At 41.9% G+C, this 27,894-nt stretch overlaps 3 protein-coding genes across 3 annotated transcripts; 2 read left to right on the top strand and 1 right to left on the bottom strand.

Moving 5' to 3' along the window:
- The first annotated feature begins 681 nt into the window (after positions 1 to 681).
- LOC102714271 (RGS1-HXK1-interacting protein 1) lies at positions 682 to 4,540 on the top strand. Its single transcript, XM_006649952.3, has 8 exons — positions 682 to 845; positions 1,293 to 1,359; positions 1,440 to 1,529; positions 3,138 to 3,190; positions 3,506 to 3,642; positions 3,770 to 3,834; positions 3,972 to 4,030; positions 4,115 to 4,540. Exons 1-8 carry the CDS (start codon positions 762 to 764, stop codon positions 4,202 to 4,204), a joined length of 645 nt encoding a protein of 214 aa, XP_006650015.1. The 5' UTR covers positions 682 to 761; the 3' UTR covers positions 4,205 to 4,540.
- A 2,352-nt stretch (positions 4,541 to 6,892) lies between these two features.
- Positions 6,893 to 10,437, bottom strand: LOC102709547 (probable arabinosyltransferase ARAD1). The gene is made up of 2 exons (XM_006651272.3): positions 9,372 to 10,437; positions 6,893 to 8,823 (listed from the first exon to the last, which is right to left on the bottom strand). Exons 1-2 carry the CDS (start codon positions 10,185 to 10,187, stop codon positions 8,263 to 8,265), a joined length of 1,377 nt encoding a protein of 458 aa, XP_006651335.2. The 5' UTR covers positions 10,188 to 10,437; the 3' UTR covers positions 6,893 to 8,262.
- A 5,144-nt stretch (positions 10,438 to 15,581) lies between these two features.
- On the top strand, positions 15,582 to 18,818 carry LOC102709261 (putative disease resistance protein RGA4). The gene has a single exon (XM_006651271.3). The coding sequence runs from the start codon at positions 15,582 to 15,584 to the stop codon at positions 18,816 to 18,818; it is 3,237 nt and encodes a 1,078-aa protein (XP_006651334.1).
- Positions 18,819 to 27,894: the final 9,076 nt, after the last annotated feature.

Raw genomic sequence — 27,894 nt, 5'->3', positions numbered from 1 at the left:
GAACTGGGTGACATTGCTGTGATGAACTGAGCTGAACTTTGATTCGATCAAACTGGGGCAGCAGCAGAATTTGGTGCTTTGCAACCTTCTGACAAGTAGAAGCGAGATTGTATATTCAGGAGCCTGATGTCAGTTGTGTCCCTGCACGTCTTCTATTTCGTTTCAGCCTTGTCCTCCTTGCATTTTTTAAAGTAGCCTCCACCTCAGTTGGTAATACTAATAAACATTGTTAATCTTGGCCAATAGATTTATATCATCATTGTGTCACCAACTGGAGTGGATGATAACTAACACAGGCGTTTATTTTCTCTTCCTGACACATTGTTTTCTGAACAAGCAAACCCTGTGATACCATCTCGTTCCCTGTCCTTTTCAGAAATTGATTTAGCCTCCATCGCAAGGGGCTAGGTGCCAATCAATATCTTTCATTTCGACATGTTTGTGGATCCAAATTTATAAAATCCAATTCCAAATTCAAGTACCTAACTATTATTAAACGGCATCTATTTGAAACAGAATCAAGTGATAAAGCCATCATTAGTAAACAAATTCTCATGGAGGGCCCAAGACCATTTCGTTCATGGGCTAGAATGCTACACATGAACCCTATACTTGGGCCAAAGAAGTCGGAGGACGCCACGGCTCGAGTCCCTCAGCTTCGGGCGGCGAAGAGGAGAGCCCGAGAGATCCGCCGCGAGTGCCCCCCCCCCCCCCCACCGTATCGGTCGCCCGGAGAAGCAGCACCCGCCGCCGCCTAGTCGATGGCGTCGCCGGATGCCAGCCGCGGGCCGGCGCAGGGAGAGGAAGCCGCCTCCACCTCCCCGTGGCCTCTTCGGAAGCTCCAGGTCCATTCCCTCCTCGTAATCCTATCCAAAATTCCGGTGTTCTTTCCCCTCAATCCCAGACGGATTCGTGTTCCTGGGCACCTGTATTTACCTCAGATGCGGTGTCCCGCTGCGCGGGATCACGTAATTTGGCCGAACTGATCTGCCGCTAACATTACGAGTTCGGTCTAATTAGTGATTTTGTGCGTTTAGGTGTCAATTGAAAGTTAATAGGGTTTTCCTGTTCCATTTCTTGGTACTTGGGAGGTAGTATTGGTACATGCTTTATATTACCAGAATTTTTCTAGCATTTGCGTTGTGCAAGATGTTTGCGAAGCTGCATTATTGTTGCTTGCAACATTTTGTTCGATTGGATTAAGGAAGAAGATATTTGCATTTGCTCCTGACCTGCCTATATATTTATGATTTATATTATTGTGCTCACTCTCTTTAAGCTTGCATCCGTAGAGCCTTACACCAGGGCTGTGGTCACAGTACAAAGCTTACGAGGATGCATTTGTGCATATGGCTAAAGGTGATAGTTATTTTCCCCTTTGTGCATATGTTGGATTTTGATGGTCCAACAATCAGTACCTGGTTTAATTTCCATTGTAGGAACTGTTTCGGATGCACTGGTTCTTGTGAACGAGCACCAGGCAGAGGCAATTGGGTGTGCCACTGTGGCAGGATTCATCTTATTGAGAGGTACATTTCTGGTGTTATCCTGGAAGCTTGCTGCTTTTGGTTTGTTGTGCCTGTATTGAGGAATGGAATCATCTCTGTTACTCACAATAGATTAATTGCATATTTGTACTTTTATTCTTGACATGTTGCAGATGTATTTATGTGCTCTAACTGGGTGCCTTCTCATCACGTTTATTAAATGTGAGGTTATCCTATGAGCCTAGATAGCAGACAGATAGATGTAGGGTAACTGATTTGATTGGAATTAAGAAGTATAAGAACATGTAGTTTGCAAAATCATGAAACCTGAAGGTTTGATCTGCCCACAGAACACAAGGCTTATCGCTTTAGATTTTTTGGAACTGGCTTGGTTACACCTAATATATCTTTATGCCCACAAATACATTATCGGGGAATGATGTTGACCAGAGAATATAGATACACACTGCCTTTTGCAATATTATTTCCAGATTGTTGTGAATACCCTCTTAGTAATATCAAATGTAGTTTTCGAATTTTTTGTTCCTACCCTTGCTAGTAAGAATGTGAAAGGTATTGAATGATTGATATATGTCATTTAATATAGGTAACATGGTTCAATTTCATTAAGTAGCACCTAGATTTTCTGCACCTTTGGCGAAGAGATTGTTGAGGAAATATTATGAACTGAGGGAATGCTGTTCATGTATGTAGTATTACTAGATACGAATTTCAAGCATTATAAACTTGGTGAAGATTCATCCTAGTTAGGATGAATGTTGAATATATTATGTTTTATTCTACAGCGATCCAAATATTACATGAACCAGGAGTGTAGGGTGTTCGCTATGGAGGCACGCAAGTTCTGTTGTAGCAATTTCTGTAGAAAAAGAGTAGCCATTCATTATCAACTTGTGTTGAGTGAAATGTACTAGTATAGACATCATTCACGCAATATGGAAGTCACATTTCATAACTCATGTGAGATGACATTTGGACATGAATTGTCAATTTGAGTTGCTTCTTGTGTGACTTGATATTAGAAGTGACTGATCCAAACCCATATTAAGCCCAGTGGGGTGTATCTGGTAGCTAGTCCTCGTCTTTGGTTTGATGCTTTGCTGTTGTATGTGGCATTGGTAAATGAAAATTACTTAATAGACATTTTTGTAGGCTAATGCCAATAATAAAGATCTGCAAAAGGTGCCTTTGATTTTACTTGTGAATAATGGATTTTTGGCAAAGTTGTGCATGATTGACTACAAAGGTACCCTCCATTTGGCAATAGTGGCCATTCTACTCTGCATTGTGCCTTGCCACATTTCCAATGATCTAGGAATGCCAAGAGAAACAAATTAAAAGGGACTGAATATTGCAGATGAACAGTTGGGTTGCAGGTTTGGGTTGGATGCTTGTTACCATGGATGTTGGGCTAACTTAATTAGAATCACCTAGTCATTTATGTGAAGTACAGTGTATGCACCCTTGTAATAGAGCTCCTGTTCACCTTTTATTTGCTGTTAAATATGTTTTATTAGTTGGCCACAGAAGCCACCATTTCTTCTTCTACTGAGACAGTGCTGTGTTTTTGCTTCTTATGAAGCAGGTTAAATGCTAACTTTTGCCTCAAATGTTAATAAATTTCGTCAGGTCCTCGGAGATTTTTATACCGCAATACTCTGGGCCGTTTCAAAACTGAGAAGGTATAGTTCTTACAATATGTGGTTATGCTAGGTACTAGGCTTTCACCTGATGATCTTGAACATACATATTATTGTGCTTAATTTTCATAGTTTCTAGTATATGCTTATAGTTATGATGTCACAGCATGTAACAATGATTCCTCCAAGTATTCAAGTCCTATTTCTGTGATTGAGCTAGTAAATACTTCGAAGTTCGCTGTCATGATTCTGATTTTTTTAATGTCAATAAACAACTTTGCTCAGCAAGGTTAATATCCAATGCAGACAAGCTCTTCGACGAATGTACCTGAAATTCTCACCAAATGTTTTTAATAGGATTTACTGAATGATGCTGAGCAAAGTATGATGGAGTACAAGACATCTATCAAACAGTTGAAAAAGGATTCAAAATACACCCTAGACAAAATAGCCATTGGTGAAAGTGATTTGCAGCGCGGTCAAACTGATTTCAGGTAATATGCAAATTATGCGTACAGTTTGGGCTGGCATTTGCTTTTATATCTCTTCTATTGTTTTCTTGAATAATGTCACATTTTCTTACTGGTGTTTTTGATAATATCATGCTTGTGTTTTTTCTAGGTCTACTGGTAAGCAGATTCGATCTCTTATTAGTTCCATTTACAAGGCTGAATCCACTGCTACAGGTATTGAGTTCCTTCCTCAAAAATCCATTGTCCCATTGATCATACTGCTTCTTAATAATTTGAGAAGATGTATTTTCATAAAAAGAGGCTTCATATCCTGTGATTGTTTACATGTTCGCTTATTCTTATTGGCCCAGGTTTGATGGATCGACTCCGGACAATTCCAACCAGACAATCTCTTGAACTGCGAGCAGAGGCAAGTTCGATGGCTTTATGTATATTGTATTCCACCATCTAATGAAAGTTGCTTTCAGACATAGTCATGCTCTTCATTTTTCAGGTGGCTTCCATGGCCTCTGATTTGAAAGGCCAGAGATATGTCCTAGAAGAAAGGATCAACAAAATATCTGAATACGGTGTCCGCGTCTGAGCTTCAGTATCCCTATTTCCCATGATAGCACACATTTTGTCCATCCAGATGGCAATAAACTGAATCACTGCAGGCGATGCCGTTATTGATTTGATCAGACCAGTAATCTCTGGACTTTAAACCTATTTTTGTAAGCATTTTAAATAGAAGAGCAAACAAAATCACCCGCCATAAGTCCATAACCATGCATTTTATGTCATTTACTGTTTCTGTGTTGTGCATTGTTCCCTCTGCTTCTGTGATGCGTTTCCTGTAAACTACTATATTTCTGGCATTTTGGTTGAAAATAACTCTAATTCCAAAGAACCAAGCAGGGCTCTTTTGGCTGGTTCTGTACCCCTAGGCCAATTCCCTCATCATTCTACTGAAGTTACAGAGTCTATCTAATGTCTTACCTTCGTTTAATATTATAAGATATTTTTAAATTTATATGGATGCTAATAAATCTGAACACATCTATTAAATATATTTATTTATCCATAGATAAATCTAAGCAGGACCATACACATAGGACAATCTCTATATACGAATTCAGTGCAAGTTCTTGGGCGAAGAGAGCATCCACGTGGCGCAAGCTGGTTCAAGTATTTTAAGTAATGCTTATATGATAATCAATAGCTCTGGTCACAATATACTACTAAGTAATAGTAAAGTAATGTTTTAGTGTTGAGATTTTAGTGTTGAGAAATCGAATTGATCAATCCCTTTGATCATACTGGTGCACATATTTGATCATACTGGTGCACATACTTATCTGGTAATCACTAGACATTTCCTTTTAGTTGCTCTGGTTTGGATTATTCTATAAATAACAAGAGATTATGCTCCTCTAGGAAAAAGATGTATATGTTTATTTTCAATATAGTACTACTGACAGCCATTAAAGTTATGAGTCCTAGCTATTGATATTTTTACTTTGGTTTACGTCAAAAAAATATAACCTTGAATTTGTAATGACGGAACTCATGAGGTTATCCTTATGATAATATTTGTTCTTTGAAGATATCGGTTAAGTCATTAATCTTTTTCTGTTTCTGGCCTTTGCGTTGAACACGGTTGTTTGTGACTATTTTTATCTAGGTTGTGACCTTTCCGGTTGCTCGATCTTTTTCCCTGTTATTTCTATTTGGTTGCTATTTCTGCTACTCTGCTTTATTTTGATTGATGTCTACCAAGTGTATTTTTGGTTTGGAATCTAATTTATTGATAGATATGTTTCCAAGCCTTTAGTTTGGATATGATTAGTACCTAGCTTTTTTTACGAAGCTGTGCATATGCAATCAGGAAAGATACCATGATTTTTCGGTATGTTTAACACTTAGAAGTAAGCGATGATCCTTCGGAAATGCAAAACATCACTTAGCTGAAGGTGAAAGAAAAAATATATAATTTCTTAATAGCTATTTAATAATATAAACAATGGAATTAACTACTACAAAGTTAAAAATATATTTTAGAAAGATCAGAAAACTTTTTTTAAAAAGGCATCGTTTAACGGTTTGGAAATTGTGCGTGCAAAAGCTGAGAAAAATATTAAGAATATATGAAGAAAATAACTTGGCATTAGTAATGCACTTAATAAGGAGTTTAATTCATACTATAAAACTCCTTATATCCGGTTTTATGCTGCTATCCGGTTTTATGCTGCTATGTGGTGTATTATAGTCCATTTATTTGACTGAGATCCTACCGGTCTATTTATAATTTATTCCATAGTATCTATTTTTGGGTAAAGATAAACATAAACATAAACGAGAGAGTAATGTCTTTTATGCAATTCTAAATCAAAATAGTAAATGATTGGTCTACCTCAAATATTCACTAAAACTATAAAACTATAAACAAGCACATGCCAAACACCATAAGAGCGCAGCAAAGCTGCGCCAAATTTTCTATTGCAGTTCTATTTTCATTCCTCTTCAGCTGCTCCTATTTAAAATGATGTATTTACAAATGAAAATAATTTATGAATAAAACTTATATATATATATATATATATATATATATATATATGTGTGTGTGTATGTAAGTAAGTAAGTATTCTTAGCGATATAAAAAAAATGCTAGAAAATAAATTATGATGAAAAAAGTTCAACTTTAACTCTAAATTTAAGTATAAAATTTAAATTTTATCTATAAGTATAGGCAAAAGAGAGAAATTGAGCTATAAGAAAACAAGTTAGTCTATAATGTTGGCTTATTGGAAACGGCATCGGCGGAGGCATTTTGCATCGAGACAATTCCTTTGTATGCCATTGAAATTATACCATGTTTCTTCTGTACCATGCAAAAAATCGAACTTCTCTATGTACCATTTACTTAATTTTTTTCCTCATATGCTACTGCCGTTAACTTTTCCATCAACTCCGTTAAATAATAATATTTTGCTTACGTTCCTTTTATACCACTACATGCCAAATGACCCGAACCATAGAATTGAAAATTGATATTTTCGAATAACATTTGAAATTAAGACAACAGATTTGAAAATTGATATTTTTGAATAAAATTTAAAAATTGATATTTTCGGATAAATTTAAAATGACACGCAACTGTCCTTTGGCTGTTAGTGAAATAATATATTCATGTAGACATTTTGTCCCCAGTTAGCAGTAAAGTTTTCTTAGGTAAAACCAGTAAAAAAGAATGTACGCTAGTAACCTTTTACTTGGAATTAAGTACCAAATCAAAGACAAATGCATGCCAGCATTTCATTCATCCACCAGAAATATAATTACATGAACAACCCAAAGCCATCAAAATTTTCTTACAAGAATCCCCGTGCAATTCCCAATGCTAAATAATTATATGCAATGGACCGAACATGCTTCAGTTCCTGTGCTAAAACATTCATTTCCAGTTCAATCCATCCTAATCAAGCCAAAATGATGCAGCTATCAGTAGCACTACTGAAACAGACGCCATGGACACATGAGCTCTCCTCCACGCCAAGCTCGGCAGCAACAGCGGCCTCTGCCCCTGGATGATCGGCGGCGACGGCGACATCACCGTGGGATCAACCGCCGCATTAGGCTGCACCGACGACTCCAGCGGCGATGGTGCTGCAAAATTCAGTGAAATGATTTCATTACAACCTACCAGGCCGCCCGCCACGCGCCTTCCCGGCCGCCCACCGCGCGCTTCCCCTGACGCCCGCAGCCCGCCGCGCGCCTCCCCGGCTGCCCGCAGCCCGCCGCGCGCCTCCCTGGCCGCCGCCTCCAGCTAGGGTTCACGGGAGGGAGAATGGATGCAAGAGAGGGAAGAGAGGGAGAACAGAGGCAAGAGGGATTTAGTAAAATCAGGACCCACTCGTCAGTCCAGGTAACAACAACCAAACGGACTTTAGTGGCAGTGACACGAGAAAAAAAAATTAAGTGAATGGAAGTTTGAAATCGAGTATAATTTCAGTTACATGTAGAAAATGGTCTCTTTTGCATCAGACAGACGCCCACCCCATGCCAAATTACCATGCCCAGCACTATTGTCCTGACTCCTGAAGCTGCCGAGCAGGGTTTCGCCGGACCAGGCCAGTGTGGAATTTAATTAGGGAGTCGGCTGGCCAACATGCAACTTTGCTTGGCAGCATTTAGGTACTTCACAAGTTCGGATCAGTTTCGTGACCCCACAATTCATGCCTTCAATTTTGTAGAAAACAAAACCGATAGAATCTGAAGGTGCCAAAATATTCCCTTACACCTGAAAAATGTGAGCTTCAGTTCAAGTGAACCAATGTGCAAGTGCAACCGAATGTAGCTAATCAGCAATCAAACTACTGCCTAGAATATACAGTTTCTGACACAATTTATTGTCCCTATCTGTGGCTGAACAAACTTCAGTGGAAAATTCGTAAAATAATGAGAAGGGAAAAAAAATGTGCCTCTCATATCTGTGATACTATGACGCCAAAATTTAGCCGGTGTACTTTACTCCATCAATCTCTTCGACTGTAGCATTTGATCCCTGCTTGTGGTCTAATAAGCTCACTTTTCATTATCGACAGTTAGACACTTCCATCTTGCAGAGGGTCAAAAATTTGCCGAGAGTTTATCCCTCTAATATCAACTAGCTTGGCTTTCTAGCCAGGGAGATCTCGTCGGAGTCTCATCCATTCTGTTAGTTTCAAACCGAGAAAATCTTCGTAATCTGTTCACCTTCAACCGAATTGAGGGCACCTTTCGAGCTATGGCCTTCCAGATCATCTGAACAGCATCATCATTCTGAGATGGGTACTGATATTCAAAGTGCCCTTCTACTTCCTTCAGCCTGTTCCACATGCGTGTCCAATCTTCTCGGCTTATTCCTTTGATCAGATTCATAAGAAAACCCTTCTTGACCGCATCCTCACCACGCACTATGATGCAGAACTTGGAGTAATCAAGGACATCTTCAAACGGGAGCTCAATCTCATCACTGATGATGATAGGAACACAGTGGCTGACTATGGAATCGAATAGGCGATTGGAGGATGGCGTATCGCCTGCAATGTTGAGGCAGAACTTGGAAGCCCTCATCCCCTGTGTTGCTTGCTCAATTCCATTGCCCACCACACTTCCAAAGGAAAAATGTACATCTTTCTCATCTTTGAGGAGATAATACAGTTCCTGTCTGATGAAACCTCCCTGCAATTTTGTGCAGTTAACAGGTCAAAAGAGCATCGATGATAATCTGAATGACAAATATTGCTCCATAGTTCCTCAATTCAGACAGATCATAAGTCATAACATATATCTTACATCTTCATTGCAAATGAGTTGAACAGTAAGATTCTAAAACTACTGAAGTAACACATAGTCTGACCCCATTGAGAGCCAGTAAGATCTTATGACAAGAACAGCAAGTATGCTGGTAGCGACAATACCACAAGTGATTTCCTACCAAACTGAGATGGACTAATAAACAAGGCAAACATTCCAATTGGCGAAACTAATGACATTAATAAGTAGCAATGGCACTTCGGTGTCCAGAATTAATGAACTAAAAAGCAAAGGAGGAGTGCCATGGAGGGGGACTAATGAAAACTTAATCAGCAAAGTAAAACTAGTATAACACATAGCAACATTGTCAATTCCATTTTGAGGTAGATCACATGGAGTGGAGAAGTTTTCCCGAATTGGCTAAACCTAAGAATCTGGTTGTCATAAAGAGTAGTAAGTAACAAGGCACTCACATCTTTCCTGTAAATGGCGCCTTGGAAGTAGAGCAGCGTCGGCCGGTCATCGTAGCCGGCGGAGTCATTGACGAAGTTGGGGACGACGTGCCGGTACGGCGCGATGACGTCCTTGTCGAGGCTGGCGACGCTGGGCGGGTACCTTCCGAAGTCGCAGAGCACGAAGACGCAGGGCCAGAGCTTGTAGCGCGCGTCGAGCATCCCGTTGGGGTGGTGGGCGAGCACGACGTGGTCCCTCCCGCCGGACCTCCGCCACTCCGGGCGCGAGACGAGGTACTCAAGCAGCCTCCGCTGCAGCGCACGGTCCTGGCTGGCCCGCGCGGGCGGCACCACCTTGGAGTGACGGTTGAAGCTGAGCGAGGCGAAGAAGGGCACGAAGACGACGTCGGCCGCGGCGGCGTCGCGCACCCTGACGGCGCCGCACGGCGTGGGCGCGCCCTGCTCGGAGGCGAGCAGGTCCAGCGTGAGCCAGTACTCGATGCTGTGCTGCAGGTTCAGCCCACCGGGGTACTCCGGCACGCCCCCGCCCCATCTAACGTCCGGCCACACGCCGCCGCCGCCCCGGGGCTTCCAGTCGAGCAGGCCGAAGTGGAACTCGTGGGGCAGGTCGTACATGAACACCCGCAGCGCCGCGGCGGCCGGGTCGCATTTCCGGGCCGTGGAGCCGGCGCGGAGCCCCTGTCCCCGCGCGGCCAGCAGCGCCGGCGGCGGCGCGGCGGAGTCGAGGAGGAGGTACCATGAGGCGAAGAAGAGCGCGGCGGCGACGCCGAAGAACCAGGCGATCGGGCGCCGGCAGGAGGCGGCCGCGGCGGCCATGTGCGCTAGCAGCAGCAGCAGCAATGCGGGTGGAGGCGCGCGGCCATGGCCGGGATCTGGTCGGCGCGCGGCACGCACGGTCGGGGACCGACAGGTGGGCGGATCCGAGGAGGGGGGAGGCGCGGGCGCCGCGGCCGCTGCTTGCCTTGGCGCCGGGTGGGGGCTCCTTCCCGATCGAGCTGCGAGGGGGTCGGATCTGGGGGATCGGGGCGAGGAGACGAAGGGGGGAAGCGGTTGGGGGTGGGAGCGGCGCGGTGGAACGCGCGGCTTTCCAAAACCACGCAAGCGACGCACGGCAACGCACGCACTTCCACGCCATAGCGGTCGCTCGGTCAGTCCTCTCTCTCTCTCCAATGTGGTTTATGAAAAGGACCTTCTCCTTCTTGGATACCAGTAGTACTATGGGTTTGGGCGTTTTGCGATTCAGCCCAGCAAAGAGGAGGGACGATGCTCGTGAATTGTGGGGCTGTTAAGTACTTCGGATTGTTCCTAAACTAAACATGGTATTGCGAAACCGGTATTGCGAAACCTTGAGAGTATTTGTTTGTTGGCCACATTATATCCTACCCCATTCTTTTAGGATTTCAATTTAGCGTACCTCATATTATGTGGGCATTAAGTGGTTTGTCCCTTTTAAATCTATCTGTAATAGAAAAAAGAGCTTTCAGGTAGGCTCTCACGGACTAGAAATTCCGAGATTAATCAGATAAAAATAGGAAAAAAAAGAAAAGATATTTTAAAATTGAATCGGACAACAACTAGAAAAAAAAAGGAAAGAACGGAAAAAATTTAAATAGGATAAAGAGAAAAAAAAGAGTTTTTTAGGAGAAAAGGTTAACCGGACAGATCCGGTAATTCCGGTTTATAGCAGTAAAAAAGAGAATCAAAACGATCACGTCGCTCGGTGTTTCTATAATTACACGTGCCAACAAATTGATCAGAATCAGAAGAGAAAAGATAAAAAAAAATCACGTCAATAATTCGGTAAAAAATTAATCGGACAAGGAAAGAAAAGAGTCGGGTTTTTTTATCGAGATGTTGAAGGAAAATAAGAGATAAAAAAGAAAAAAACAGTTTTTTACAGAGAAAAGAACGTGATTTTTGGATTAAAAAGGTGAATTTTTTGGAATCGAAAAATGAAGAAGATAATGTTTTTTTGGATTCAAGGAAAAATTGAGGTTTTTTTATCGAGCCGTTAAAGGAAAATGAGAGATAAAAAATAATATTTTTTTGAAATCAGACAAGAAAAGAGGAAAATCAGGTTTTTTTTTAATCGGCGCTACTGCCGCCTAAGAAAAGGGAAAAAATCGGTTTTTTGGCTCGAGCAGTCGAAGAAAAATAAGAGATAAAAAAGAAAAGATAATATTTTTTAAACGGATAAGGAAAGGGAAAAAATCAGTTTTTTTAATCATTGTTGACGCGCGATCCTATGAGGATATTGTGCAAGATTAAACTTAAAAAATTTTCTCATCTGCCTAAAAAATATTTAATTTATTTTATAAGTGAGTGTTATGTTATTTGAAACAGGTTATGGACAATCATAAATAAGTAATGCTCTCTCCGGTTGACAATGTAAGACTTGCCTAGATTCATATGAATGCTAATAAATCTAGGCATATGTATAAATTATATACATCCATCAATTGATGAATTTAAACAATCCTCAAAAGTCTTACGATATGAAACAGAGGTAGTATATATGGTAAGACTTGCATAGATACATATGAATACTAATATATATATATATATATATATATATATATATATATATATATATATATATATATATATATATATATATATATATATATACACACACACGTCTATCCATTGATGAATTTATACAAGGCAAGAAAGCCTTCCGATATGAAATGGAGGTAGTATATATGAAATATATGTGATTGAAGAAGACGGAGGAAATGATAGATATTATGCTATAAATTTTGTACAACTTTGATCTATTGTAGTATTATTGTTAGATTTGTTATGTTATTAAGATAATATAAAAGGAACCACTGCTTTAATTTGCATGGAACGTCAAATGTAATATTTTGATCTAAGTTAGGTCCAAGTTTAGCACTATATTGCACTTTAATATTTATACTTTACAATATAATATGAAAATATATTTGATATTATATAGCCGTGTAGTCTGCACGGGCCACGATGCTAGTTATTTTATAATCTATGACTCGGTTAGGGTGGGTCCGTGGGTTGGAGGTTATGCATATCCTAGATATGCATGAACAAGTGGTAGTTATGGACCTTACGGTGATCCAAGCGGATATAAATAACCCTTTATACCATGAAAAATAATATATGTGATGTTCATCCACACAATTAAATAATTTTGGTTTAGCGTTGTTGGAAGAATGTTGGATGGCTTTATTAAGAATATTGGGGTGAGCATGTGGAGGGGGCCTGATAAGACTACACAACATCATGATCTATGAAAGTGTGAAGATAAACTAACCTTGTCTTGGCCCTGATAAGAGTTCGACTACTATGATAAACAATGCCCCCAGTATGTGAGATTTTTGAACGATTATGTTATCTTGATTCCGATCTGATCATTATATCATATGGGTAAACCTAGGTAGTCTCTGTAAAGTTGATTTAAATCATTCTAGTGTGTCACACTCCCGGTGTTTGGAGTTGTATCATGGGTGATCCCAATTCCTTTGGTACAGGTAGATTTTTAAAACATAAAATTTGATTAAGATTGTTGGATGAGTTGCTATTATCATCCCATTTTCATGTTTTACATATGATGATCCAAATTAAACTTCTTGCTTCATTTAGACATTTCTTGGATATTGGTTTGGGTTTTTGAATTTTTAATCTTAAATTTAGAGTTGATTTTGAGATTTTATTAATCAAAGTTTATTCTTCAGCATTGGCTTTTAGATCGCTAATAGTATGTATATAAAAGTTTTCCAGCATTGGCTTATTAGCGTATTTGCAAATGAAAAATAATTTATGAATAAATACTTTTTACATGTATTCTTAGCCATCTAAAAGTCAAGGCTAAAAAATAAAATTTGGATAAAATACCCTTAAAATCAACTCCAAATTTAGGAAATTAACCTTTTGCTACTCTTATATTTGGTCATAACAGATTTGTCACTAAACCTACATGTCATAAACATATGAGGGTCCACATGTCGTAGACAGCGAGTGGCATATATGTTATCAACCAATTTTAAGAGTGGCAGAAAGTTAAATGTCCCTCAAATTTAAGATTGAAGATTTAAATTTTAGCTTATAAGAATAAGTAAATATAAAAAGATAGAATGAAGGCCTCCAGTACTTGTCTTAGCTTACCACTGTTCTCACCTACACTCGCTGTTAGAGATATGGTACTTAGAGTCATATAGGATAGAATTGATTTATGTGGACTCTTCTATATCTGTAATCTTTTTTATCTCCTCCTGAGACTCAATACAACAAATCTAATATTCGCAATATTCTCCCCTTCCTCTACTATCCAACACTCACCATCATAGAAAAACAAACACTGTAGAGTTCTAGACGTAGGGTACATCCAAATTTATCTATATTTAGATTCGTTCCCAGAACCTATATCTAGATTTATCCCTAAGTAATCCTTTCATCCTAATAAAAATGAATTTCATGGAATGAATAGTTCTAGGTTCGTTCCTAAAAAATGTTTATGTTTGTATGTCCAAATTTGGATATTTGTTTAATCAGGTATGAAGAGAGCATTGGGTGATCTTTTGATTTTTTTTAAGAGAAAAGGTCAAACGGTGTATTTGAAATGAAAAATAATTTATGAATATTTTTTATGAATATTCTTAGTTATCAAAAATAAATGTTAAAAAATAAACTATAATGAAAAACACTAAAATTACTTCAAATTTAAGTAGAAGTTTAAATTTTATCCTATAAGTAAAAAGATGAGAAAAAATGAGTATTCATGTTTATATTCAATTATTTATCGATGTGTGAATGGTTGTTACTTGACTTGGGGCGATTGTTCAGTTTTTTTTTGTCAAATGGTATACCTGTAAATAAAAAATAATTTATAAATAAAATTTTTATGTATATATTATAAGCAATCAGATGAAAAATATACTTCGATGAAAAATTAAAAACAGCTTAAAATTAAAGTAAAAAAATAAATATTATTTTATAAGGCCCTATTTAGTTCCATCACATCGAATTTTTGGACACCCAAATAAAGCATTAAATATACACGAACAATAAAACTAATTACATAGTTATGGGGGAAATCGTGAGATGAATCATTTGAGCCTAATTAGGACATGATTAGCCATAAGCGCTACAGTAACCAACATGTGCTAATGACGGATTAATTAGGCTCAAAAGATTTGTCTCGCAGTTTCTTGGCGGAATCTAAAATTTGTTTTGTAATTAGACTATGTTTAATACTTTAAATATGTATAAAAACTTGATGTGATGTTTTTGCAAAATAAACTAGGCCTAAGCCTTGTTTAGTTCCAAAATTTTTTTAAAATAATATCACATCAAATTTTTGGACACCTAAATAAAGTATTAAACATAGATGAACAAAAAACTAATTGCACACAGTTATGAAAGAAATCTTGAGACGAATCTTTTGAGCCTAATTAGCCCATAATTAGCTATAAGTGCTACAGTAACCAACATGTGCTAATGATGGATTAATTAGGCTCAAAAGATTTGTCTCGCGGTTTCTAGACTAGCCGTGAAATTCGTTGTTTTCAGATATCCGATCAAATATTTGATGTGACACTTTTTCTAAAAATTTTTAAAATCTAAACACCACATAACTATAATCAGAAGTAATGGGGTGGAAGCGAGTTGTCACTTCCAATGCGTGAGCCGTGCCCAATTTCGACCGAGTTTCCTTGCGGATGCGTGGATTCCTCCCTTTGGCGTCGCTCTTGTCGCCTACACCGCTCCACAGTCCGCAGTTCCGCACCGCCCCGATCTGTCGCAGGGTCAACCCCTAGTCTCCTTCTCCTTCGCCGCAGCCAGGCAAACGATCGTTCCCGTGCTCTGCGTCCTTCTCCTGCGGCCGCTCCAATTCCTCATTACTCTGCGAATGGCCCCCTCGTCTTTGCACGCAATGTGTTCGCTCGTTTGCCTGTGAGAAGCTCCATCACCAATTCACCATACTTGCCAAGAAACTTCACCACGCTGTTTGCTGTCTTTGCAAAGATCCCTGCTGTTTCTTCCTCCGACATACTAGCAGGTAGCAGCTCGGCAATCTCGCTGTAATTTCGAACCCAATTACGAGTAGATTGATGATGAGATCGGGCCACTACAAGAACCCGTCGAGGGCTTGAGGCCAAGCACTCATTTTGTCTCCTTCACCAGCTCCAGCCCCCAAGTCTCTGAGTCAACGCCTCCGCGTTCTTGGTTTCCGCCATGAGTTCCGACAAGAGTTGGCTCGAGATGCTCAAAGCCAAAGACATCACCGAAAAAATCGGGACTTTCCTCTTCAACCTAGCCTGGTCCAAGGGGACACGCTTGTGGAACGTCGAGGAGGAGGCCGAGAAGCTGCGGCGCACGGAGAAGCGCATCCGCGCGCTGCTAACGGACGCCGAGCAGCGCCGCTACATCGACGACGAATCCGTCAAGCTCTGGCTCCTGGAGCTCAAGGCCGTCGCCTACGACGCCGAGACCCTGCTCGACCGCCTCACCACCTTCACCGCCGTGGCCAAACTGGACAGCACGGAGCCGTCTCGGAAGCGGAAGCGCTCCTGGCTTCCCGTGCAGCTCGGCCCCCGGCAGCGGTGGGGGCTGGACGCGAAGATCGCTGAAATCAACGAACGGCTCGACGAGATCGCTAGGGGCCGCAGGAGGTTCAGGTTCCAGCAAGGGGATGCGGCGAGGAGGGCGCAGCCAGGACAGCGGCCGCGCTTTCTTGAAGTTGCGACTTGCCCTGACGAGAGCTCCCAGTCTCAGATCATCGGTCGTGGCAAGGAGAAGGAGGAGGTTGTACAAGCACTTTTGTCGGATCACGACATCTCTCTTCCGGTGATCTCCATTTACGGCGCGGCAGGCATTGGGAAGACGACGTTGGCACGCTGGGTGTACCATGATGATAAGGTACAGGACCTTTTTCCAACTAAAATCTGGGTATGTTTGTCTGACAAATGTGGTGTGACAAAGGCTACAAAGATGATCATGGAAGCTGTCACCAAAGTAAAATGTGATGCATTGAGCTTGGACATATTGCAGCAGCAGCTTCGTGAGCACCTGAGCACTACCAAGTTTCTACTGGTGATCGATAATCTCTGGGCTGAGGATTATAACTTCTGGGAGTTACTGCGGTGCCCACTGCTTGCTGGGGAGAAGGGAAGCAAGGTCTTAATAACAACTCGGAATGAAAGAGTTTGGAGGAGGACGTCTACAATCCACCCTTTACATTTGAAGGGCTTGAGCCTTGAAGAATGCTGGCTTCTCCTTAAAAAGTATGCATTATTGAATGGGCAAGGTATGGAGAATGATTCCTTGTCAACAATTGGGAGGATGATTGCAAGGGACTGTCAAGGTTCCCCATTGGCAGCCAAATCACTTGGGATGCTTTTGTCTGAAACTAATGGAGAGGAAGAAGAATGGCTCAATATATCAAATCAAATGAGGATTCTTAATGAAGACCAAAACAATATCTTGCCAAGTTTGCAGATAAGCTATCATCACTTGCCATATCATCTGAAGCAGATGTTTGCCCTTTGTTGCTTGTTTCCTATTTGGCATGAATTTGAGAAGGATGAGGTGATTAGGTTGTGGATTGCAGAAGGCCTGATTCAATGCAATGGTAGGAGGCGTTTGGAGGCAGAAGGAGGAAGATTTTTTGACGAGCTTCTGTGGAGATCATTCTTTGTATCCTCTGACAGTTCCACAAATCAAAGATACAGAGTGCCAAGTCTCATGAATGAGCTTGCGTTACTTGTTTCAAAATCTGAATTTTTGTGTATCGAGCCTGGTAACTTGCAGGCTGACATAAACGCTGACCTGGTCCGATATGCATCTATCCTTTGTCAAAAGGATGAATCCCCTGAACTGAGTATGCTCTACATCTATGAAAATATAAGAATATTGAGACTGTCTACTCAAGTAAGGATTCCTCTGAAATGTGTTCCCTCAGATCTTTTCCTCAAGCTAAGGTGTTTGCGGACACTGGATATTAGTAACAGTCAACTAGAGGAGTTGCCAGATTCGGTTGGATGCTTGACACACCTTAGATACATTGGCCTTCGCAAAACACTTATTAAAAGGCTTCCTGAATCTATTAGCGCCTTGTTCAACTTGCAGACACTAGATCTCAGGGAATGCTACCGCCTTACTGAGTTACCTGAAGGGCTGAGCCGGTTAGTTAACTTACGTCACCTTGACTTGCACCTTGAATGGGATAGAGTGGTACCAATAGCAATGCCAAGAGGGATCGACAAGTTAACTTCCCTTCAAACACTTTCCAGATTTACTGTAATTGCTGATGGTGAGGCCTACTGCAACATGAAGGAATTAAAGAACATCAACATACGTGGGGAACTTTGCCTGCTGAAATTGGAATATGCCACCCATGAGAATGTCAAGGAATCCAATTTGAGTGGAAAACAATATGTTGAAAATCTGATGCTGCAGTGGAGTTACAACAATAGTCAAGCAGTAGACGAAGAAAGCACACGGGTTATAGAATCACTCCGTCCTCATTCTAAGCTGAGGAGCCTCCGGATTGATAGGTACCCTGGGAAAAATTTTCCAGGATGGATGGGGGAAAGTTCTTTCACCTATCTTGAAGATCTGTGGATTTGCAACTGCAAAAATTCTCAGCTTCTTCCATCTGTTGGCGAACTGCCAAATCTCAAAAAATTGCATCTTGAAGGCATGCATAGCCTGCAAAGCATGGGTGCTCTTTTGGGTTTTCCGTCGCTAGAGGTTTTGACTTTATGGGACATGCCTAATCTTCAAACATGGTGTGAATCGGAGGAAGCAGAATTTCCTAAGCTCAAGGAACTTCATATAAGCCATTGCCCAAGATTGCAGGCTATGACAAATCTTCCTCCTGAGCTTTCTAAGCTGGAGATAAATAACTGTGGCACACTGTGTTCTCTCCCTGTGCTTCAACATCTTCGTGATCTGGTTGTTCATAGAGGCAGTGATCAACTAATCGTATGGATCAGCCGGCTCATATCTCTGACTTCACTAACGCTGATGCACTTTCTAGAAACTACGGATATACAGCAGTTACAGCACTTGAGTGCGTTGAAGAGATTGAAGATTGGAGGTTTCAAACAGCTTTTGTCAGTGACTGGTAATAGCAGCATGGAGGCGCTCTCTTCCCTTGAGTTCCTTGAGATATCATCCTGCACAGATCTCCAGCAATTTTCTGTTGTGAGCTTGCAATCACTCAAGGATTTCAAGCTTCGCCATTGCACCAAGCTGGAAGCTCTTCCGACAGGTTTCTGCAACTTGGGATCTCTTAGACGTATTGAAATTCATGACATTCCTAACCTGAGAATAGACGCTGGTGATTTGGTATTGCCTGATAGTGTCTCCTGTCTGACACTAGCTGGATGTCCGGCTCTGGAGGATTGGTGCAAGAACGCAGGCGCCCAGAGAGTAAATGCAATTCCTAATGTGAAGATTGGGTTCTAATCAGTGCTGGAGTAACTTTTCCCCTGGTGAAATTGCATTTATTTTTTTCTTATTTCCTTTTGGAAGTTATGGCACTGCTGATCAGTGATCCGTCAGAAATGTAATTGTGAATTTTTTTCATCATTACCAGATTTGTCATCACCCTCAAATGAGTTTGGTTTGTTTTGGTATGCATAAGCTGTAATTTTTATCAAGACAATGTAATTCTTTTGGACGAGACAGAATGTTCCACATTACTTGTGTCGGAGTATTTTTCTTACAAGACACCAAAATGGAACAGGAGCCAATTGACGTCTTAGCTGTAAAAGCAACCACTGAATTAGCGATACATATATAAACACTGAACGATCCAACATCATATTAATTTTCCGTTACACGGCTTATGTTTGCCGTACGTGATGAATACAACTAGAGAAGGCTATTGCAACTAAGCACTCGACAACCATTGCATCTATATCTTTCTAAGCACTATACTAGAACCATACAAGTTCTTCGCTGAACAGATACAAACACAGAAGCAGTAGATATCCTCGGCCGTACGGCTTATTGCTCCCCAGGTCATTGTCCCATGCACCGACAGGTGCTCGCGACGACGCCAGGCTCGGTGCCCTGCTTACGCGGCGCGGGCCGCTGCAACGTCGGGCACGCGAATGCATCGAGCGAGATACCGCTGCAACCTTCTCGGCGACTACGCCCTTCGGTACAGGGATTACAATTTGGGCATGGGTACCGGGGTACCGAGTAGCCAATGGGTATGGGTACGACTATAATTTTTTATTCGTGGATAGTATTCGTATGAATCAACACGGATACGGGTACGAGTATTTTTTTCACCCACGGGTAACCCGTCGGGTACCCGAACGTAGCCCACAAATTGAATTTTGGCTAAAAACCTTATTATATAATAATATTTGTGATGTACTTCTTTTTAGCTTAAAAAAATTGATGTGACCTATATCTCGATCTTTTGATGTGTGATACAATATTGAATGGTTGAATCTGAACATCAGATAGTGTGCCATGTGCTATTATTATTGCTATGATTAGTTTGTTGTATTTATCGCAATATTTTATTATGAGCAATATGTTGTATTGTTGAACTTTCTTTGGGATGCAATATTGTATTATGAATGGTATACTTAGTTTGTCGTATATATTGAAATGATTATTTTGATGTGCTTTTGACATGTGAAATGATAGACCCGACGGATACCCGATACCCGCCTGGTACCCGATAGGTATGAGTACGGGTATCATATTTTACCCGCGGGTACGGGTACGGGTAAAAAATTCTACCTGCAACCTTTGAGTTAGCAGACGGCTAATTGCTCTACCCGCACCAAACCCGACCCGTTGCCATTCCTACTTTGGTCCGACGGGAAAGTTTCTCATGATGACGGCCGCCGAGGGTGATGCCGCCGATGCCGAGCCACGCGGGCCGTCCGAGAATTTTTAGAATTTTTAATTTTATTTATTAAATAATTTACCAATTTAATTTTGCATTTCAAAAAATCACAAAACTAACTTCCTGCCGCCCTCTAGGAGGACGGAAAGGTGATGTGGCAAACGGTCACTCGGTCGTAACGAACGGTCCGAAACGGTGGCACAGAAAATTTTGCATTTAGGCCCTTTCCGCCCTTACGGTGGCACAACAAATTTTGCATTTAGGTCCTTTCCGCCTTACAGAGGGCGGAAAGGGCCTAAATGCAAAATTTGCCAAGCCGCCCGGGAATTTTTCTATTGAAACGGGAATTTTTTGATCGAACCGCGACTAGATACGTATATGTATAACATATGTAATTGTTTAATCACATTTACTATCATAGGTCAGTAGTCATTGACCTACTCTTCTATCCAGGAGACTAGAGGTCGAGTCTCGGTAGCAGCATAGAGATCGAGTCTCGGTAGCAGCATATTTTATTTGATTTTTTCTGGTGAGGTTTCGGCCTTGGGTCTACTAAATAGAAGAGAGATAGTAACCACTAAAAAGTTTTAGACACCTATATATCATCGACCTAACTTTATTTTACCTATATGCCATTCCGTCCTCTTCCCGTTAGAAAATAACCTCTTACACATGGGACCCACCTAAAAAAATTACCCCATGTCCGTCCCAGCCGATAAAAAGTTTTAGACACCTATATATCATCGACCTAACTTTATTTTACCTACATGCCATTCCGTCCCCTTTCCGTTAGAAAATAACCTCTTACACATGGGACCCACCTAAAAAAATTACCCCATGTCCATCCCAGCCGAGTACTCCCTCCCGTGCGCCTCCTCTCTCCTGCTCGTGAAACCCTAGCCGACGCCGCCGCCGGACCACCGCCGCCGGGCCGCCGTTGGACCGGCTAGATCGGGCGGACCCCCGCCTCGCCAGACCGTCGCCGCCACCGGACCGGCCAGATCGGGCGGACCCCCGCCTCGCCAGACCGTCGCCGCCCCCGGAGCGCCTCCCTCCCATGGTCGCCCGTGCGCCAGGACTCCTCCCGTGTGCGCTCGTGCGGCCAGGCCGGCGCACCGGCCGGCGCGCCCACTCCTCCCGTGCGCCAGCGGGGCGGCCTCCTCTCTCGGGCGCCAGCGGGCGGCACGGCCTCCTCCTCCGTGCGCCAGCGCCCTCTCCCGTGCGACCTCCTCTCGCGTGCCAGCCCTCCTCCTCCCGTGCGCTAGCCAGCAGGTGAGCCCCCAGCGTATTGTTTATTAGTAAATACTTTTTGCTTATGTTGGTGTGAAATACAAATTACATCATGTAATTTTACATTACCAATTTGTAAGTTAATATGACAGGTTCATTTATCCCTGATCATGTTGAACGCATCTCTGTTTCAGGCAGGCAGTCATGGCAATTGGAAAGTAACCAATTTCACTGGACAAATTAGATGTATGTTAGTTGCTGCACCTTTTTAGCAGGAGACATTCCCCTACTGTCCAAGTAATATCTTCAGAGTTCAGGTGTCATGTTGTTAGATTTCTTTATGAATAGACAGTCATCTTGCACTAAGCCAGTGAGGCAATTTTGGGTCTCAAATGTTTTCTTATTCAATGACATGACATAACCATGATTGCATATGGTTGCACTTGAATTGTAAATTTCCAGTTGATTAAAATGCATGGTAATGTTGATAATTTTAGCCTTTTTTCCCGTGCTGAGAATGCTCTTTTTTTCCCGTGCTCAGTTGATTAAAATGCATGGTAATGGTGATATCTTTTATCTTTCACTTTCACTTCTCCTGATCTTGTCATTTACAACCTCACCGATCTCATTTACAACCTCACTTTCACTTTCACACGAGGTCTGCAACTGGATCAAATGATCCCTTTGCTCTCCAAATTGAGCACCCTCTAGTTGTTCGTGAAGACATTGCATCCTATGAAGTCTCTCCACAGACAGTGCAGACACCAAGGAAGAAGCAAGCTGTCATGAAGAAGTGTACACCAAGAAGGGTTCCAGTTGAATTGGCCAACCCATCCAGTTTAGCTTCTAATACTAGAAGCAAAAAGAAACTTTAGCTTGAATAAATTATGTGGAAGAACTACTACTTTTGATGTAATTTAAGACATATACGGACTTTTTATGTGTGACCTTAGTGTGGTGAATTACTACTTTAAATGTTGATGATCTTGTTATGTGTAGACTTAGTGTGCTGATGAACTACTTTAAATGTTGCTCATATGAACTTATTGCTATGGATGCAATGGTTATGCCATTCTTTTTTGTAGGTATGCAATGGTCATGCACCTACTTGAATGTTGATGATATGACCCAAGTAATTTAGTACTAATGTCATGTATTTTAACTATTGTACCATATTTTTATGATTTATTATCATATTTTTCTGATTTATTCTGATAATTTTCTGATTTTTTTTATTATCCTGATTTTTTGTGATTTTTTTGGATTTATTTACGAATTTTCCATTATTTCTTACAATTTTCTGGAATTATGAGCCGATTTTCATTATTTTTCGTGAATTTCTTGACATTTTTTAATTAAATTACGAACTTTCTAACTTATTTCCTGATTTAGAATTAATTCTGTAATTTTCTAATTTTTTTTACTGTTTTTCCATATTTATTGACTGTTATTCTGGGTATTTTTCTGATTTTTTGAATTATCCAGATTTTCACGAATTTTTTGGATTTATTTACGAATTTTCCATTATTTTTTACAATTTTCCGGATTTATGATCCAATTTTCCTGAATTTTATGAAATTATAGGCATTTTATAATTTAATTACGAATTTTCTTACTTATTTCTTGATTAAAATTAATTCTGTCATTTTGTAAATTTTTACTGATTTTTCATATTTACTTACTGTTTTAAAATAATGTTTGTGATTTATTTACTAACAAGGACAAAATAGTCTTTTTACGTCTCTATTTAACACCGTTAAGATTTCAGCCATCCAAAATGGTGTGCAGGTGGCATATAGGTGTAAACAAATTTTTTAGTGGCACACAGGTACACAGGTAAGGAGCAACTTTTTTAATGACATGTACGTAGAAGACTCCTCTATCACCGTCTTTGTCACGAATCTACGTCTTTGTCTTCATCAGCTTCCCCGACCTTATGCTACATCTAGCAACCGACGAAGCTGACTGACGCCGGCCTCGCGAGTAGAGCGAAGTTGAACTCGCTGCCACAATGACCGAGGCCATCTTCGCTCTCCGTCAACCGCATAGCAAGCTTGGACTGCAGCGTGGCCAGGCGCTTGCATCGCAATTGAGATGCCATTGATACCCCTACCTGGGGTTTAGACTTACATGTGGGTTTCACACATGTTTTAAAATTATTTTTATTGACTGGGTAACCAATAATGTGTCACGTAGGATGAAATCGTTCTCCAAAACCCAAGTCAGTTAAGATAACCCGCTATTGATATTTGATGGACTCCAGCAAGGAGATAAAATGGACTTTTGTCCTATTTCATATTGAGACAGCGGGAAGCCCGTCAAGCATAGAAGGCCTGCCTTTTCATACCCATGTGATATGTGAGCCCATCTACTCAATAACCGAGTCTGAATTCCTTCCTCCTCACAAACAATAAAGCCTGAATTCCTGACAGCGATAGCAACACTAACAACACGTACAGCCGTAATCTGGGTGCGTTGCACCAAGCCGACAGCCATCACGCTCCGTAGAGAAGAACCACCAGAATATATACGCCGCATCTTTGCTCCAAACAGGAAAAACAGGGAGATCAATACTAGCACTGGACCACTGGTTTTGCGCCACTGTACATCTCCACTTGCCCATGTAAATTTCTTTGTCAAGATGTTGACGCAGGATCTGCAACTCGCAGCTCAATTTGCACCGGTGGTTACCCGCCATTAAGGGCGAAAGCCGATGCGTCATGCGCTACTTGTCACAGGACCGGCAATCTCCTCGCTAGTGGCCGTCTACAACTTGCAGACAGGTTGCAAACCGTAGTTACTCCTGAGACCCTGTATATGCATCAGGGGGAGCAGCGAAGGTAGTTGCTGTGACCTGTCGCGCTCTTCATTATCGATATTCAAGAAACGCGAAAACAAGTTGGACACTTGGGATATTATCTGTCTTTGGTGGATGAAAAATGAAAAATGAAATATTATCTGATTTTTTATATTTATTTAATAATAAAAATAACTACTGTAAAGATAAAGCTTTACTTTACAAAGACGGAGTGATAACATTTTGTATAGAAAGTTTAAAAAACGAAAAAATATCCAAGGATAATTCGATGGACGAACCCAGTCTTGGTAGAACTGCTCGCTTCTTTGGCCATTTTTTCTCCCACGCGCATGCGCGGTGCACTGATGCAGAAGAGAAGAAACGTGCAGCGGAACACGCGCGAGATGCAACTGTGCGCTCCAACCTGATGGAAGAGTTGAAGATGTCAGAGAAAGAAGCAGCATGCAGGAACATATTTCACCGGTGCACCGGCTGGACGGGAGTACTGTTGAAGCAGTCAGCGAAAGCAGCAGCATGCAGGAACAGATCTCACCGGTGCACTGTACCACTGTGCACAGCCAGTCAGTCAGTCATGGCACACCTGACACCTGTGACCTGCCCAGCAGCAGAGGATGCATATGGGAGGTGAGATATGCTAGCTAGGCCTAGGCCTAGTGGTTTGGCCCAACTTGGTAGGCACCCAAGTGCCCACTGGCCCCAAAGCCAGCCAGGGGAATCCAGATGCAAGTGCTGCCCGGCTATCATCATGGTGTACCCGTGCGCCCGCGAGAATGAGATCGCGGCGCACACCCCACGGCGAGCGCGCGCCACGGAATATGCTGGTCCATCCCTAGTCATCACTCATTTGATTCGCCCACCTCTTCGGCGGATCGGACGGTCCCCAGGCGGGAGCGGATCCGATCCCGGATCACCGATCCGGCTACGCCCTTTGCCTCCGTCCCGCCAATGCACGCACCGCCGAAACGGCAGGTGAACAGGTGCACGATCATTCCGCTCACACCTCCCCGATCGTTGGTCATTCACCGATCCCGTCCCGGTGGTCGTCGACCGCATTGATGATACGTACCGTAGGAATATCTACGAGCGCTCGGTCCAGCGCTTACCGACCCAGCCTGGGTCGCGCTCCCGCCAAGGCGCCACGTACGTACGGTAAACGCGGATTCAGATCGTAAGCCGCCGCGCGTGTGCTCCTCCCCTTCGCCTCGCACCTGTTGCTTTCAGGCGGGCGGGCGGGCGCAGCCGGCGACCTCATCATCCCCTGCACTGCATCTACATGCCACCCTGGTCGATCTGGTGGGTTCCTGGATCGATGCATGCATCATCCGCGCGCTCACGCTGATGCGCCCGGCTAACCGAATTGCGTCGCCAGAGCGTCGTTCTTGTCCCTCACTTCGGCCTATCTAGCCGCTCACGTCGTCGTCTCGTCAGCTCCGTTCGGTTAGCAGTACTACGGAGAAGATCTGGGAGATGCATATGGGTTAATTCCAGTGGCTGACGCTTTTGTTAGGCCGGTGATGACCGATGACGAGGAGAGGAGCGTCCTTTGAATTGGGCGACGAACCTGGGTCTTGAGACTAATTATTCGGGTGTAATCCGATCTCGCGCCACACGTTTTGCGTTTCTTTGTTATGGGCAGTTTGATCCTGTCCTTTCTTCCCACCTCTTTTGGTCATTTTATTAGTGCCTCTTGGCGCTAAACAATGATTAGCGGTTGCTTTCTAATCGCCTTTTTTAAAGCTCCGAGGGCTTGTGGCCGATCCAAACGACTCGACCAATAAACAACATCCTACGGGCCTAAATAAAGAATGGAAAGTCCTAAGCACGTGTTAGCACGCCCGTGTTGCGGAATAACTAGTAGTACTACTGATTAGTTTTGGTGAGTTGTTCTCTACTCTCGTTATCAGACTTTTAAAATTGTCTATATGAAATGTCTTTTTAAGTTCTAGAGTTTAATCTTTTGGGGACAATTTTAGGCCAGGAAATTGTAAAACGACTTGATTTTCCAAGGTCGTTCCTGTTGAACCTTGACCATCATTTGAACATGTTATAAACAACCCCTTTCAAAAAAAAAAACACGATGCCTAAATTCATTCACAGAATTTTTTTCTTTTTTGGAACGTAGGAAGTATCGTTCTCTTAATTTTAAACATGTTATAAATAACTCCTTTCGAAAAAAAACCACGATGCCTAAATTCATTCGTAGAATTTTTTTTCTTTTTTGGAACGTAGGAAGTATGAAACCTTATAACCATGTAGAAGCACTTTCATATGTGAATCCCAATATACTATTTTTACGTCATAAAATATTTAAGTTGTTGGACTAATTTTCTAAAATTGCAAAAACATTTTTTTTCATTTTAATCCACAGAGGACCTTTGGTGCCTCACGAATACCCCAAAGGCAATTTGACCATTTCAAGTCACATTAGCCATTTCCTTTTCTTAAGTATCTTGAATGGAACTCTTTTCATAATAAAAATTATCAAGGGGTTACTTAGGGGCAGATTAAGCAGATCTCGAGAAGGATATGGAGCCGACAAGGCCCCTGATTTGGTGGCCTCACAGTGCCTAATCCTGCAGTACTACCTTTCAACTGACTCAACTCCTCACCTTTCCCCACAGTTCTTTCTACACCCCTACAAACTCCCCTCATAAAAACGATTTTCGCCTCAAGTTACTCCCCAAGATTTGTCTTCAAGGGACAAGGATAAGAAATGGTCCCAGGTACATGAAAGCCTTTCTTGTGGCCAAGCGACTGGATCCGTTGCCACGTTAACTCGGCAAGTGCTGTCGACTAAGCTGTCACTGTCCTGATCCCTATCTATCTATCTATCCATCTCCATGATAGGGGGCGTCCCTGTTAGCATGTGAGGAGGGGTCACAAGTGACAAGTCCCACACTACCTTCACAGGCGAAGGGATAAGATGAGGACGGATGATAGGTGCCACCTTGCAGCTGCAAGCAATAAAAGGGCCATGGAAACCATGGAGGCTAGGCTAGGAGAGAGATGGGTTGTTCTTTGGAGTTGTGATGATCAAACAAGGGACCATGCATCCAGAAATTCATCTTCTTCCTTTTTAAGATCAAGGAAAGATTGTTGCTGTTCCTCTTAATGGTCCAGAGCTTTGGGCTGCCTAACTTTTCTTAGGGTTGCAGCTTTGCATTGACTCGGCTTTAAGGAAAGCGAGACTATCAAATCCTAACTTTCCAAGCATCTTGATGTGAAAGACATTAAGATCATTGACAGGAAACAAGAGAAGCAACTTGATCAGGAATTCAGGGTAGTTTTTTCCACCGCCGATAGAGGGAATGTAATGGGATCTGGATTAGCACCAGTGGAGATATCAACATCGAAGTGAACAAGAGTGCAGGTAATTTCCTTCTCTTCTGGTCTGGCAAAAACAAAAGTAGCTGTCTAGTTACCATCTTGACAAATTCTTCCATGAACGAAAGATACAGGAGCAGGAAAATTTTGCATAGGTTAGGTTGAAATTTGTCCCAACTGGCAATTGACATCGGCAAATGTACCTCACCAATCAGACATGTGTGGGCAAAAACATGATAGACAGAAAAGGAACACCAAAAGAACAATAGAAGACTTACCAGGTAGACAGGCCCGTGGAA

The sequence above is a fragment of the Oryza brachyantha genome, chromosome 3, assembly GCF_000231095.2.
Source record: "Oryza brachyantha chromosome 3, ObraRS2, whole genome shotgun sequence".
NCBI classification, from domain to species: Eukaryota; Viridiplantae; Streptophyta; class Magnoliopsida; order Poales; family Poaceae; genus Oryza; species Oryza brachyantha.
Note: the sequence above shows the minus strand (reverse complement) of the source record. Positions and strands in the feature narration are given on the sequence as shown.